The following is a 14,165-nucleotide window of genomic DNA, read 5'->3' on the forward strand; positions in this document are numbered from 1 at the left end:
ATCTCTCAGTGAAGTAATCAAGTCGTCGTCCTGAACTTTCTGTTATTTCATCCAAAGTTTCTTCACACTTCCTCCTGCTGTGGTTCTCAATTATCATGTTAAATCATTAACTAACAGAGTTAAATACAGAGGCTGACCTGAGAGAGAGACAGAGAGAGAGAGAGACAGACAGAGAGACAGAGAGAGAGAGAGAGAGAGAGAGAGACAGACAGAGAGAGAGACAGAGAGAGAGAGAGAGGTTTATTCATTTCAGTTTTGGTTGGTCAGCCTGCAGCCACAGCTCCGTCAGTCAGAGCCGCTCGGCTCAGGTGTTTCATGTCCTCTGATGTTTGTTGGATGTTTGTTGGATGTTATTTGATGCGACATGGAGCTGCTGCCCTCCCTGCTGTCCTCTCTGACGACTGTGGATCCCGGGACTCTGGATCAGGAGTACAATGTGAGTGTTTCATTTTCACACCTCAAGGCGCAGGTTTAAATTACGGTTAAAACAGGACTTGCCGTGTTGACGGTGATGATATTTGTTTGATACGTATTTAATAGAAAATATAAATAAAAATGACTTTATAAAACTCACAAGAGAATTTCTGGACCTAAACATGAAGTGAGAAGAGGATTGAGAAACGCTGGTGTCAGAGCTGAGGTTAGCGCTGATGGTGAAGTAAGTTTCTGTGTGCCACACACTTACTGAACATACAAACTTCTGCATGTTGTATGTGGTTTCTCTGCTCGTCCTCTGCGGATGATTCACTCCTCCGGTCTTCTCCTGCCACACAGCGTTGAGGAGAAGTCTCTTGCTTTCCTGGAAAAAGCTGCTGTTTTACTGGTTTGATCTCTGCGTTTAATATTCAAACGAGCTGCAAATAATCTGATAAACTGGCTGAGCTGTGTGACGTCCAGCTGCTTTGTGTAAAACATGCAAAGCTGTCTGTAAGAGCATTGTACATAAGTTAGCCTGTTGGTCTTCAGGGCATCTGAAATCTGAAATATCAGAGCTGAGAAACTTTCACTTCTGCAGCAAGAACAAGAGGCATGAACGCACATCACAGCGTTATTCCATTACAAGACGTCTGCGTGGACAGTGTGTTACGACTCTCACACACTCACACACACTTGGTTGTCTGACTTCACACTGAATAATATGATATTTGTGGACTTCTGAGAGAACATTCAGTGTCTTCTGCCTTCTGTCCACTGACCAAAGGAACGAAGGTCAGCTGGTGCATCAACAGTTGATGCTAACAGAGCCGAGCTGTGGTGACCTGAAGGACCTGAACCTGAGTGTGAACCACAGTTAGACTTCTTACAGACTGAGACTCTCCTGTTAGCTTCATCTGTCAGCGCAAATGACGCCTTCATCATTCAAAACGTCATCGAACATACGCTTCAGTGACATCACAACAGGCCAGAATATTAAACACAAAACTCCAGGAGGTATTTGTATTTTCCTTTCCTTCTCCATCTTATGTTACTTTATACTTTCCTCTGATTCTGATTATTAATACAGAATAAATGATGATATCTTGATATAGATGAAGCTCCCCAGCAGTACACGAAGTAGTTCAAATGAGCTGCAACATTAGTGACATTTACACATTAATGCCTCACTAATTATAATCCAGTCATATAATATATATTTTTCTGAAATGAGTCATTTTGCATAACTAGTGCAGAGATAATGAAAAGGCCTTCCATTTCAGTTAGATGAGAACTTTACTTCTAAATGCTGGACTTACTTGTAACAGAGTATTTCTACACTGTGGTATCAGTACTTTTACTGATTATTAAGTAAAAGATCTGAAGACGTCTTTCACCACTGACGGTGTTTAATGTGTGTATGAAGCGTCACATCCTCTTCTCAGTTCACGCTTACGTAACCTGAAGCTCTCAATATAAATCTGTGGGCAGAGAGACGAGAAGCAGGCAGAAATAAATAACCTGCAGGGTTCATCAGAGCAGGTCTGAACCACACACACACACACACAGCATGTGTTGCTGTCTCTGTCCACCTGAGAGTCCCCTCTGTCTCTGCTATCATGTCCTCTGATCAAAGGAACAAAGGTCTGCAGTGTTTAAACCCTCCTCCGTGTTTTAAAGTGTGTTTGCATACATTTAAGCATGTTATATTGTTGGTCGGGTCGTTCAGGACGCTCATCGTCATTTATTTTGTATTAATAATCAGAATGTGGTGTAAGAATCTGCTCAGGTCTTCACCAGGTTGTCGGGGACCTTTCTACAAGTAGTCGACCCTTCAGCTTACAAAGTTAAATCTCCTACAACTGTGGCTGAGTGTTATTTTATTTCTGATCATGTTCATCATCTGACCCAGTTTGTCCTCTGTGAGCGTGCACAGTGTGTCCTAGTTTTCATTTCCTGCTTCCTCAAACTGTCGTGTTTCAGAGGAGCGTAACAACCTGAGTGTGTTTTACAGTGAGTCTGCAGGTCGGCCGTTTGTTCCTGTGTGGCAGCGGAGGTTAGTCAATAATCCTGCTTCCTCATTCTCTGTGGACGCTCTCTCAGGTTGGGTCATTATTAACTCGCCGGAGCCGCTTCCTTGTTGTCGTTGTTCCTGAAATGATTCATGTGACCTGTTGACGCACCTGAGACGCTGCTCTGCCTCGGTCTGCTCTCCGGTTAAAGTCTAGTGATATTCAATCAAAACATCTCATGTTCACACTCAAAGCAGCAGTGAATGTATCTACTAACTATCTAACCTGATATATAGCTTACTATTATTATTATTATTATTATTAAAACTCACTCATGAAACTATATATTTGTGAGGTGTTTTTAAAGATTGTAGGAAGTAAAGCCTACTATATACTGTATATTGTAAGGTGCTTCTTTTATTCATTTATAATTGCATAAGTGGGTATATATGTGTATATATATATACATATATTGTTTTTTTTTTTGTTTTTTTCCAAATCTATCTCACTGTGTGTAAACAGAGAAAATGAGGATGTGAGTTTTGACACTTCTGAAGCTCTTCTGAACCATAATGAGATTCTTACCCATGATGCCACAGGAATTAGCTCACGTATCCGTAGTAACCTGGTTCAGCTCTGACTCAGTTGAAAAATAAAATAAAGCTTTCTAATGGTCAACATGTTTTAAAGACATGCTGCATCATTTCCACACTTTGCTGTTGTGGTAAAGATCACTGCAGCTTTATTTCACTACATCTTTCCAACATTCAGCAGATGTGTTATTGTGCTGAGAGAAGCTGCACACTGCCAGAAAAGAAGCACCGAACTTTAAATATTAATTTGGGGAATTGTTGCAGGTTGAATCTCTCCGTCCTCTGGGCTTCAGTAGCAGTGTGTGGCTGTGACGGTGTCCATTAGGACAGAGACACATCAAGTTTAACTTTCTGTTGACTTTTATCTTCACATTCTGCGCCCTGCTGTTTGACATGAGCAGAAAATCTACGTCTCTCTGTTTTTGTTCTCTTTGACTGTGTTTGCCTTTCTGATATTATTCCTCTTTTCCACCAAAAGGCCTATGTTTGTTTTTCTTCTTCAAATTCAGTTGTATTATTTGTTTTTTAATAATTGGACCTGCAGTTCATTAAGAGTAAAGTTATCATGATCTTTTTCTTTATTTTGTACTTCCTGTTTGTAGCGGACTGTTAATTGTCATGTTTTTATCACATCATAGAATTCACATCAGATAATATATAATATATATACTTTATGTGTGTGTGTGTGTGTGTGTGACAGGTGGTGCGTTCACAGACCTTGATGTTAAAGAGAGACCTCAGTTGGACCACTGAGGCCGGAGCTCTGAAGGAAAACATCAAGAAGAACAGATACAAGGACATCCTGCCATGTATGAACACACTTCCTTCACTGTGTCCTCATTTCCTTCCTTCCTTCCTTCCTTCCTTCCTTCCTTCCTTTTCTCTCCTGTCTACAAGCCGAGTAACAAACTCTGGAAGATACCTACGTGATTTGATAAACTCAGGCTGCTGAAGCCTCATATTATCTTCAGTGTTACCAGGGCTGGAAGAAGTACTCAGATCCTTTACTCCAGTAAAGGTAACAATACAACAATGTATACAATGCGAAAGTCCTTCAGTCAAAATCCTACTTGAATAAAAGTACAGTTAGCTAGTTTAACTACTTTATATACAGTTAGCTAGTTTAACTACAGTTAGCTAGTTTTAACCACTTCATATACAGTTAGCTAGTTTAACTACTTTATATACAGTTAGCTAGTTTAACTACAGTTAGCTAGTTTTAACCACTTCATATACAGTTAGCTAGTTTTAACCACTTCATATACAGTTAGCTAGTTTAACTACAGTTAGCTAGTTTAACTATTTTATATACAGTCAGCTAGTTTAACCACTTCATATACAGTTAGCTAGTTTAACTACTTTATATACAGTTAGCTAGTTTTAACCACTTCATATACAGTTAGCTAGTTTAACCGCTTCATATACAGTTAGCTAGTTTAACTACTTCATATACAGTTAGCTAGTTTAACCGCTTTATATGCAGTTAGTTTTAACCACTTTACTATGTGAGAAGTTTAAAGGGGAATGTCTCTTTTGCGAACATCTTAAATTTGACAAAGTGCACTTCACACTCAAGAATTCGAAAGCCAAAACATTTGCTGCATGTTTTTAAATGTAAAATATCTATCTGTAAAGTTAAACGTAGTGGAGTAGAAGTATAAAGTAGCAGAAAATGGAAAGACTCAAGACAGACTTGAAAAGCTGTTAACCTTCAAAAGTGTGTTGATGCATTGTGTGTGTGTGTGTGTGTGTGTGTGTGTGTGTGTAGATGACCAGTCTCGGGTGGTGTTGTCTCTACCAACCACAGACTTCGACTCTGACTACATCAACGCCAGCTTCATCAAGGTCACCAGTATTGTACTTTTTACTCCACGAGATGAAGAGCTAATAAAATATGATAGAAAATAAATATTAATATATATAATATATAAAATATTACAGCTGAAGAACAACTGAAACGCTTGGCAGCCTCTCAGTTCTCTGTGCTGCTGCTGTGGTTGTAATGTTGGTGTTTGTCCTGCAGGGGGCGTCAGCAGACAGCAGGTACATCGCCTCTCAGGGTCCCCTCAGCTCCACACTCACGGACTTCTGGAGGATGATCTGGCAGCATGACGTCAAGGTCCAACACACACCATGAACCTTTCATGTCTAGTTACTGCCCAGGAATTAGTCTGAGTCATATATGCACTGAAAATTATACGTTTACTAGATTTCAATAACTCATGCTTGATGTAATTAGTACAACTGAAATTTTATTAATAATGTTTTCATCATCAGATGAAATCAGCAGTTTCCCCTCATTAGGCTCTGACTGTGTGTGTGTGTGTGTGTGTGTGTGTGTGTGTGTGTGTGTGTGTGTGTGTTTCAGGTGATAGTCATGGCCTGCAGAGAAATAGAGATGGGAAAGGTAAATAAATAGATAAATAAAATACAACATACACATTTTTTTCCAACACAACACATCTGTTTTGCAAGGAAAAGAAAAAAAACTTAACTTAATATCTTAAAAGTACTTCATCATAATGACTTGAATGTCATCAGTTTAAGTTAGTACTTTTGACTAGTACGTCATTATTGGGAAAATTGTGACTCATTACATCATAATTTTATGTGAGAATTATAATTGTTATTAATGTATCAAAGGTATCTTATCATTATTATTTATCTCTTCTAATTACAGTTTCTAGCAGAAAATATTCAAATGTGTACATTTATTTAAATGTATATGTAATAAATTTGACGTTTACATTCAACTTCTTCTTGCAGATAAATGAAAAATCATCTCTGTTAAAGCTGAATGTGTGTTTTCATTGAGATGAACTGTGGTGATGTTTTGTCCTCTGCAGAGGAAGTGTGAGTGTTACTGGGCTCCAGTTCATCAGTCTGCTGCATTTGGACCATTTACTGTCTGCAACGTGAGAACACACACACACACACACACACACACACACACACACACACACACTGAGATTAGACATATGATGTAAAGTAAGTAAAACTTCAGAGAGCAGTTCATACCTTCATAACTGACTGGTTGTTCCTGTGTGTGTCCAGCAGGGGGAGACATGTCCTCATGAAGACCTGGTGGTCAGAGCTCTGACTGTCACGTACCAGCAGGTAAGAGCTTCACATTAGATCGGATGAGATCAGATTAGGATGAATGCGGGAGGCGGTCATTACAGGAGTGAACAAGTTGTATTTTAGTTTAACTTGTGTTTGCATCTGTCTTCACCAGATTATCAGTGATGTCCTTTGAGTTCTTTAAGACAAAACTATCAGGAATAAGTTTTTATCCACTTAAACCAGTCCAATCAAACAGTTAATTAAAACAGGCTTTAATCATCAATACGACTGTAAACAGTGAGTGGGATCTGATCAGTTGGCTGATTGCTAAATGACAGCATCGCATGCTAATATGTGTGTCAGCTGGGTATTAATTCTCCCCGACTTCAGTCAACTGCAGTTTCAGTTAGCTGTTAGCAAACGTAAGCCTTTAAAGAGCAATTTAAAACCTAGTTTTAACTTGAAAACATTTACACACTCAAGCTGGATTGATTTTCTTCCCTTTTGAAAGAGCAGTTTCCTCCAGCTTCACCACCATCAGTGACGTGGACCAGCAGAGCAGAAGCTTTTCACTGTGTTTTAAATTCAACTGTAAACTGTGTTGTTAAACGACATAATAATCGTGTCATTTATGACACATCTTACTTTTACTCACTGAATCTTCTTGTGTGACTCTGGGGAGGACAGAACAGGTTTTTTCTCTCAAAAGCTTCACAAAAAATGGTCAAATATTCATCATTTTGTCTTCTGAATCAAGAACTTTACAACTGATGAACATCTTCGTTTTGTCTTTAAACACCACGGTTAGAATTTCTAGGACTCATGACTTTGACCACATAGATGTGCGTGTGTTTCTACATTTTCCCCCAAACAGGTATCTTTGCTTATTGTAGAAAAGTGTTCAGTGTATGAACCTCTTCCTCCTCCTCCTCCTCCTCCTCCTCCTCCTCCTCCAGGACAGCCGTTCAGTGATTCAGTATCAGTTCCTGTCGTGGCCGGATCACGACGTTCCCTACGAGCCTACAGGAGTCCTGGACCTGCTGGAAAGAGCCAGAAACAGCCAGGGAACACACACCTCGCCTCTGCTGATACACTGCAGGTACACACACACACACACACACACACACACACACACTCCATCCGTCTCTAAACGGCTGTTAATTCCACATCATTACTGACGCTTGTTTTTGCCAGCAGTACAGATCGCAGGTCAGATGGTCATTAACATTCAACAGGCCATATCACACATATGGCAGCTTATCTCACACACACACACACACACACACACACACTCACACACACACACACACACACACACACACACACACACACACACACAGAAAGCAGAAAGCAGGAGGCTGTGAATATGCAGCAGGTAACACCTGCTAACGATGGCACAGTTAACATGCACACTGCATCTGTTCTGTGTGTGTGTGTGTGTGTGTGTGTGTGTGTGTGTGTGTGTGTGTGTGTGTGTGTGTGTGTGTGTTACAGTGCGGGCTGTGGGAGGACAGGAGTCATCTGTGCTCTCGACTACATCCATGACCTGCTGGTTACCAAGGTAACACATGACTATAAAGCCACTTTTAATTCCGAGAAATACTGCAATACTCAGTACTACTTGTACTATACTCAGTACTACTTGTACTATACTCAGTACTACTTGTACAAGTGTAATAGTTAACTTTCTGATCCCAAATCATTTCACTGTTACAGATAAAGTCCTGAGAGTTCAGTACATTTATGTTTTTTAGGATTATTGATGACAGGCTGTGTGAAGGGTTGAATGACTGTACAGATGACGATGATGATGATGATGATGATTGTAGTGGACCAGCTGAACCCGACTGTGTCTCTGAGAGTTTCTCCAGTGTGTCGTGTTGTTTCCTGCAGCAGATCACGACAGACTTCAGCATCATGCAGATTGTCCTGGAGCTGCGGAGGCAGCGACCGTCTGCGGTCCAAACTAAAGTAGGTAGTTTCATTTAGTGTCTGATACTTTTGTGTGGGGAGAATAAACCTGTTTTAAACCTTTTATATCAGTTATCTGATCAAAGAATCAGTGTCACAGTCAAAGTTAGTGGAACTAATATTTTGAAGTGTAAAACAGTTCATTTGGTTGTTGGGAAAACATATGATAAAATATATTTAAGGAGTCTTTTATTCACCCAAACATGAAAGACACAAGTTACACAATCTGCTTCAAAGTTCTGGATCCATAACAACAGAACAGAACTCAACAAACCCAACTGACCTAATAAACGTCTTCTTCTTTTAACGTTGCACTGCAGCCGGCGGAGCATTATCGCCTCCAGCTGCACAGTTACAAACGACGAGTCTTGTAGAGCGAAGAGCTTCAGAGCCAAACATCCACAACTGTTTACAGAGACTGTTTCAGGGTCCGTGTTTTTAATCCCTTTACGTTGCAGTTCGTTCCTGCCGTTACTGTCTTTTATTATAAAGAAGAATGACCACCGTCTCTCACAGTTTCTGCTTGGAAGCTTTCTGATGACGTGAAGCGATGAATTTAGTTTGACTTAACAAACCGAACACAGAGGGGAACAGATGTGATGGCTGGTCAGAAAGACACAACCAACTCAACTACAAATGACTCTTTCAGTATAATTATTTTAACAATTATCCAAAAGAAAAACACTGAAAACTAACATACTGTAAAGGAATTTATAGGAAACAAAATCTCTGAACTGAAAATCCTCCTGAATATTCTAAATCAGCTCTGAGTGTGAAACAGAAACTTTTATCTGCTTGCTGATCTGTGTGAATGTGATGAGGTGCTCGAGGTCAACAAGCTAAATGAGGAGAAAATGAACCATTAAGTGTTTCAACTGTCCAGAAAAGTGAGTGCAGGAAGGGATTAAAGAGACCCTCAGTGTTTTACTTCATCTTCAGAAAGCTTCAGCGTGCGCACAATAGACATTCTGGCAAGGAACGAGTGGATGTGGGCGGGATGTGAGAACTCCAGCGTGCCGACAGTCTGACGATAAAGAGATGAACTTCTCTTTCCTCTCTGCAGGATCAGTATCAGTTCATCTTCACGGCTGTCGTCTGTATGTTCGAACGAGTCCTGCAGTCGGCCGGTCGTCAGTTCTACTGCAACGCGCCCGAGGTAAAACACACAAAAGGTCAAAGTTGTGTTTCATTGACTACAAGTGTTCATTAAACCAGAGTGTCGGAGTCGGTGGTGGAGGAAGTAGAAAGAGAGCAGCTGCAGAAAGAGGAAGTGAAGTTCACTTCCTGTATGTAAATCCACTGCAGCAGATGGTTTGAGAGCAGAAAGAGAGACAGAGAGAGAGACACAGAGACAGAGACAGAGACAGAGACAGAGACAGAGACAGAGAGAGAGACAGAGAGAGAGACACAGAGACAGAGAGAGAGACAGAGAGAGACAGACAGAGAGAGAGACAGAGAGACAGAGACAGAGAGAGAGGGGGGGTGCTGGTCAACATTTCATAGGAAGAAATCAACTAAAACTCAAGTAGAAGGATGGACGTCACACGCTGACAGGTAGGTCCTCTTTACACCAGATTATAACCTTAAAAACACCTCATCAAGCTGCAGGAAGAGACTCAGGCGCGACATGAATACATACTCCTCATTCCTGATTCAGTTCACAGAGAGTCGGTTTGTCTCTTTATGGGTAAAGAAGGAGATCTTCAGCTCAATGACACAACATTACTTCATATTGCTCAATCCGAAAGAGAAACGCTGATATTTAGAAACTCATTTCTACTCAGTTATCCTCTGGAGGAAGTACTCAGATCCTTTACTGCAGTAAAAGTACTAATACCACACTGTACAAATACTCTGTTACACTAGTATAATCAGTCAGATGTCCTTAAAGTCTTCCAGCAGTCAGATGTCCCCCTGTGTCTGTCCTCCTGTAACTGTCCTCCTGTGTCTGTCCTCCTGTGTCTGTCCCCCTGTGTCTGTCCCCCTGTGTCTGTCCTCCTGTGTCTGTCCTCCTGTGTCTGTCCCCCTGTGACTGTGCTCCTGTGACTGTCCCCCTGTGTCTGTGCTCCTGTGTCTGTCCTCCTGTGTCTGTCCTCCTGTGTCTGTCCTCCTGTAACTGTCCCCCTGTGACTGTCCTCCTGTGTCTGTCCTCCTGTTATAGATTCTGTCATTAGAGGATTATTCCTCCTCATTAATGTGAAGCAGGATGTTGCTGTTGGAGTTGAGGTGGAGCTCATTCTGAACTATCAGCTAATGATTATTAGTTCACTGTGGATGAATCAGCTGATTATTTTCTCCATTAATGGATCGATCGTTTGGTCACAATGACCCAGAGCCCAAAGTGACGCCTTCACAAAGCTCCACATTATTATTAACAGCATTCAGAGGGAAACAGCACATCTGCATCTGAGAGCTTGTTTCTTCTTCATGTATAATATCTGCACTTTTGTTAAGGTTTGAAGACTGGGACTAAACTCAGGTCTCTACACGCCCCCCCCCCCCCCCCCCCCCCCCCCCTCCACCAGCTCTACTTTACCTACATTAAGGACACACACTTAAACTGAACGTACACGGTGAACATTATAACCCTTTAATGACACAAAACATATGACGATCTCAACATTTACCTGCTGTTAGAACAGTAAACAGGGTTTCTGCAGGTTCACATGTTGCATTTCAGACCTTTTTAATGCCACATAGAATGCAATGTAATACCTGTTTCACCATCAAACAGCAGAGAGTAAAGCCCATTTTATTTATTTACCAAGTGCATGAATGTATTTACGTTTATATCACATTCATGTCAGCTGAATATAACAATAATTCCTACTAATATCATTCATTAACCATTAAAACGACCTGAACTCAACTGGACTATTTTCTGTTTGATCATCAGCTGAAGAAACCCACAAGAACACCTGCGTCCCCCACCAAGAGGTATCTGTCTGTCTGTCTGTGTGTCTGTGTGTCTGTCTGTCTGTCTGTCTGTCTGTCTGTCTGTGTGCCTGTCTGTCTGTCTGTCTGTCTGTCTGTCTGTCTGCCTGCCTGTCTGTCTGTCTGTCTGTCCGATCTGTCTGTCTGCTGGCAGAGAGGCAGACACATAGGATGTCTCACCCCAAGGTGTTACATTAACACTTTCTCACCCTCCTTTTTCCATTCCTCCATTCCTCCATCCCTCCATCCCCATATGTTACCACGTTACCATGGAAACGGAGAAGAGAGAGGCCAGAGGGGAGGAGAGCTGGGGGAGGAGGAAAAGACGGTTTAGAGGAGAGGAGAAATGACAGGGAGGAGGAGGAAATAAATAAAAGATGAGGTGTCGAAGAAAAGTGAAGGAAAGAAGACAGCGAAGTAGGAGAGGAAGGAAAACAGGTGAGGGGGTGAGAAGAGGAGGAGAGTCTGAGAGGTGATGGATTAACAACAGAGAGAGGAAGGAGACAGGAAGTAGACAAAAGAGAAGTTGAGAGGAGGTGAAAAGAGAAGAGTGTAAAGAAGAAGGGGGTGGTGAGAGAGGAGAAGAAGGTGAGAAATTAAAGGAAACAAGAAAGGAGAGGAAAGGAAACAAGGAAATAAGAGGAGAGGAGAGGAAACAAGAGAGGAGGAGGGGAGAGGATGATGATGATGATGAAACCAGTCAGAAACCAGACTTCACCTCCTGTGTGGCTACAATCAGAGTAACCATGACAACTGCAGTCACACGGCCAGAGCAGGAAGTTGAGAGTAGAGTGACTTCCTGCTGAGATGTAAATATGCAGCTGCACGAGTGTTAAACTGACAGTGTGTTCAGTTTGTGTCATGTTCATGACCCCACCGAGGAAGACTACTCATCTGTAGGAGCAAAGTTACCTTCGGCGTTAATTAGCTCACAGCTAGCTCAGCTACGTGACACTCGACTGTCCTACTGCTATTACAGACAGTGAACTAACCGCAGACACTCGACTGTCCCACTGTTATTACAGACACCTGAACTAACCGCAGACACTCGACTGTCCTACTGCTATTACAGACAGTGAACTAACCACAGACACTCGACTGTCCTACTGCTATTACAGACAGTGAACTAACCACAGACACTCGACTGTCCTTCTGTTATTACAGACAGTGAACTAACCACAGACACTCGACTGTCCCGCTGTTACTACAGACAGTGAACTAACCACAGACACTCGACTGTCCCACTGTTATTACAGACAGTGAACTAACCGCAGACACTCGACTGTCCTTCTGTTACTACAGACAGTGAACTAACCGCAGACACTCGACTGTCCCACTGTTATTACAGACAGTGAACTAACCACAGACACTCGACTGTCCCACTGTTACTACAGACACCTGAACTAACCGCAGACACTCGACTGTCCCGCTGTTACTACAGACAGTGAACTAACCACAGACACTCGACTGTCCCACTGTTATTACAGACAGTGAACTAACCACAGACACTCGACTGTCCTTCTGTTATTACAGACAGTGAACTAACCACAGACACTCGACTGTCCCGCTGTTACTACAGACAGTGAACTAACCACAGACACTCGACTGTCCCACTGTTATTACAGACAGTGAACTAACCGCAGACACTCGACTGTCCTACTGTTATTACAGACAGTGAACTAACCGCAGACACTCGACTGTCCTTCTGTTACTACAGACAGTGAACTAACCGCAGACACTCGACTGTCCAGCTGTTACTACAGACAGTGAACTAACCGCAGACACTCGACTGTCCCACTGTTATTACAGACAGTGAACTAACCACAGACACTCGACTGTCCCGCTGTTATTATTGAAAATCGATTCCAATTATTCAGTTTAAAGGAATCATTCCACATTTTGGGAAATGCTAAATAAGTTTATTACAAGGCTGGAGTCAGGACGTAGTTAGCCTAGCTTAGCATAAAGGCTGTAAGCAGGGGGAAACAGCTAGCCCGGCTTTGTCCAGCACCTCTGAAGCTCACTGATCAACATGTTGTGAACAAAGTGAAATGTAAAAGACACAGCTTGTGTTTCTGCTGGAGCTGTTTGTTAGCTTTGTTAGCAGCTAGCATTCCTCTCTCTCCTTCCTCCTGTGTGCAGACTGTCCCAGCAGACTGACATGGGTGATACCTACGCTGTGGTCAACAAGCCCAAACATCCCCACCCACCTTCAGCAGGCCCCGCCCACTCCGTGGTAGCCACGCCCAGATCCAGCAGTGGGAGCAGGTAAGGAAACACCTCAGTTTACTGTCGTACAGACATGGTGACCTGTCATCCTATATTTTGTAGAAGAACGAGACTTTAATAAAATGGTATTTTGAGAGCATGAAGCGTCTTTAAAATGTTTCCTCAAGAGAAAACATCTGGTTAAATTACACCTTTCAAAATGTTTGAAAGTGTTTTCAGATTCCTGTGAGTTTATAAGTAGTCTGATATATCGTTATTTATTTCCTTATAAAGAGTTTGTTTGTCTGTAATGAAGTAGATTCAGTGGAAAACGGAGTCAACGTTGAGACTTTTTTGTCAGATATTTCCATCATCAGCAGTTTGACCGGCTGTGTGAAAGTAATGATGGTGAAGTTTTGATTTAATGTCTCCGTCACGGCTGCTGGACTCACTGTTTCTATGCTTCCTTTCTCTCTGTGGCGGTCATGTCATGACCTCTCTTTTCACCCCCGGTGTCATGATGATTAACCCTTAGGTCCCTGCCCCCCTCCCATCACTATGACAACGACCCTGCAGGAGCATCAGCGGCTCCCGTCTACAGCACCGTCCGACCCCGAGCTAAACCACAACTCTCCGCCACACCCGTCTATGACACAGCGTCACCAGCCAATCACGGGCTGAGGGAGGGGCCACCGTCACTAGGCAACAACGGAGAATATCACCTGATGCCAGGTAACGAGAGGAGGGGAGGGAAGGATGGATGGATGGAAGGAAAGCTGAGGTTAATAAGTGACTCTTCTCTCCTCCAGCCGAACATCTTTCAGCAGCAGATGACGATTATGAAGATTTCTCCTCTTCAGTCTCCGACAGGACCAGCCTCTGTTCACCTGGTGGCATCGGTCAGTGCACCTGTCCTGTCTCCATCAAATCTGAACTTTATTATCTTTGTAAAGGTGGGATTTATGGCTGA

The 14,165-nt window shown here is 42.3% G+C and overlaps 1 protein-coding gene across 1 annotated transcript in view; it reads left to right on the forward strand.

Moving 5' to 3' along the window:
- The first annotated feature begins 364 nt into the window (after nt 1–364).
- LOC139307197 (tyrosine-protein phosphatase non-receptor type 18-like) overlaps nt 365–14,165 on the forward strand; it is a 14,542-nt gene continuing 741 nt past the window's right edge. The window contains exons 1-15 of the mRNA XM_070931058.1: nt 365–436; nt 3,720–3,828; nt 4,788–4,864; nt 5,043–5,138; nt 5,388–5,426; nt 5,866–5,934; nt 6,074–6,136; nt 7,039–7,181; nt 7,577–7,643; nt 7,976–8,053; nt 9,117–9,209; nt 10,950–10,990; nt 13,130–13,255; nt 13,731–13,927; nt 14,005–14,094. Of these exons, the coding sequence (XP_070787159.1) occupies nt 365–436; nt 3,720–3,828; nt 4,788–4,864; nt 5,043–5,138; nt 5,388–5,426; nt 5,866–5,934; nt 6,074–6,136; nt 7,039–7,181; nt 7,577–7,643; nt 7,976–8,053; nt 9,117–9,209; nt 10,950–10,990; nt 13,130–13,255; nt 13,731–13,927; nt 14,005–14,094 (1,360 nt within the window). The remainder of the gene's footprint in view (nt 437–3,719; nt 3,829–4,787; nt 4,865–5,042; nt 5,139–5,387; nt 5,427–5,865; nt 5,935–6,073; nt 6,137–7,038; nt 7,182–7,576; nt 7,644–7,975; nt 8,054–9,116; nt 9,210–10,949; nt 10,991–13,129; nt 13,256–13,730; nt 13,928–14,004; nt 14,095–14,165) is intronic.

The sequence above is a fragment of the Enoplosus armatus genome, unplaced genomic scaffold (genome assembly GCF_043641665.1).
Source record: "Enoplosus armatus isolate fEnoArm2 unplaced genomic scaffold, fEnoArm2.hap1 Scaffold_105, whole genome shotgun sequence".
In the NCBI taxonomy this organism is placed as follows: Eukaryota; Metazoa; Chordata; class Actinopteri; order Centrarchiformes; family Enoplosidae; genus Enoplosus; species Enoplosus armatus.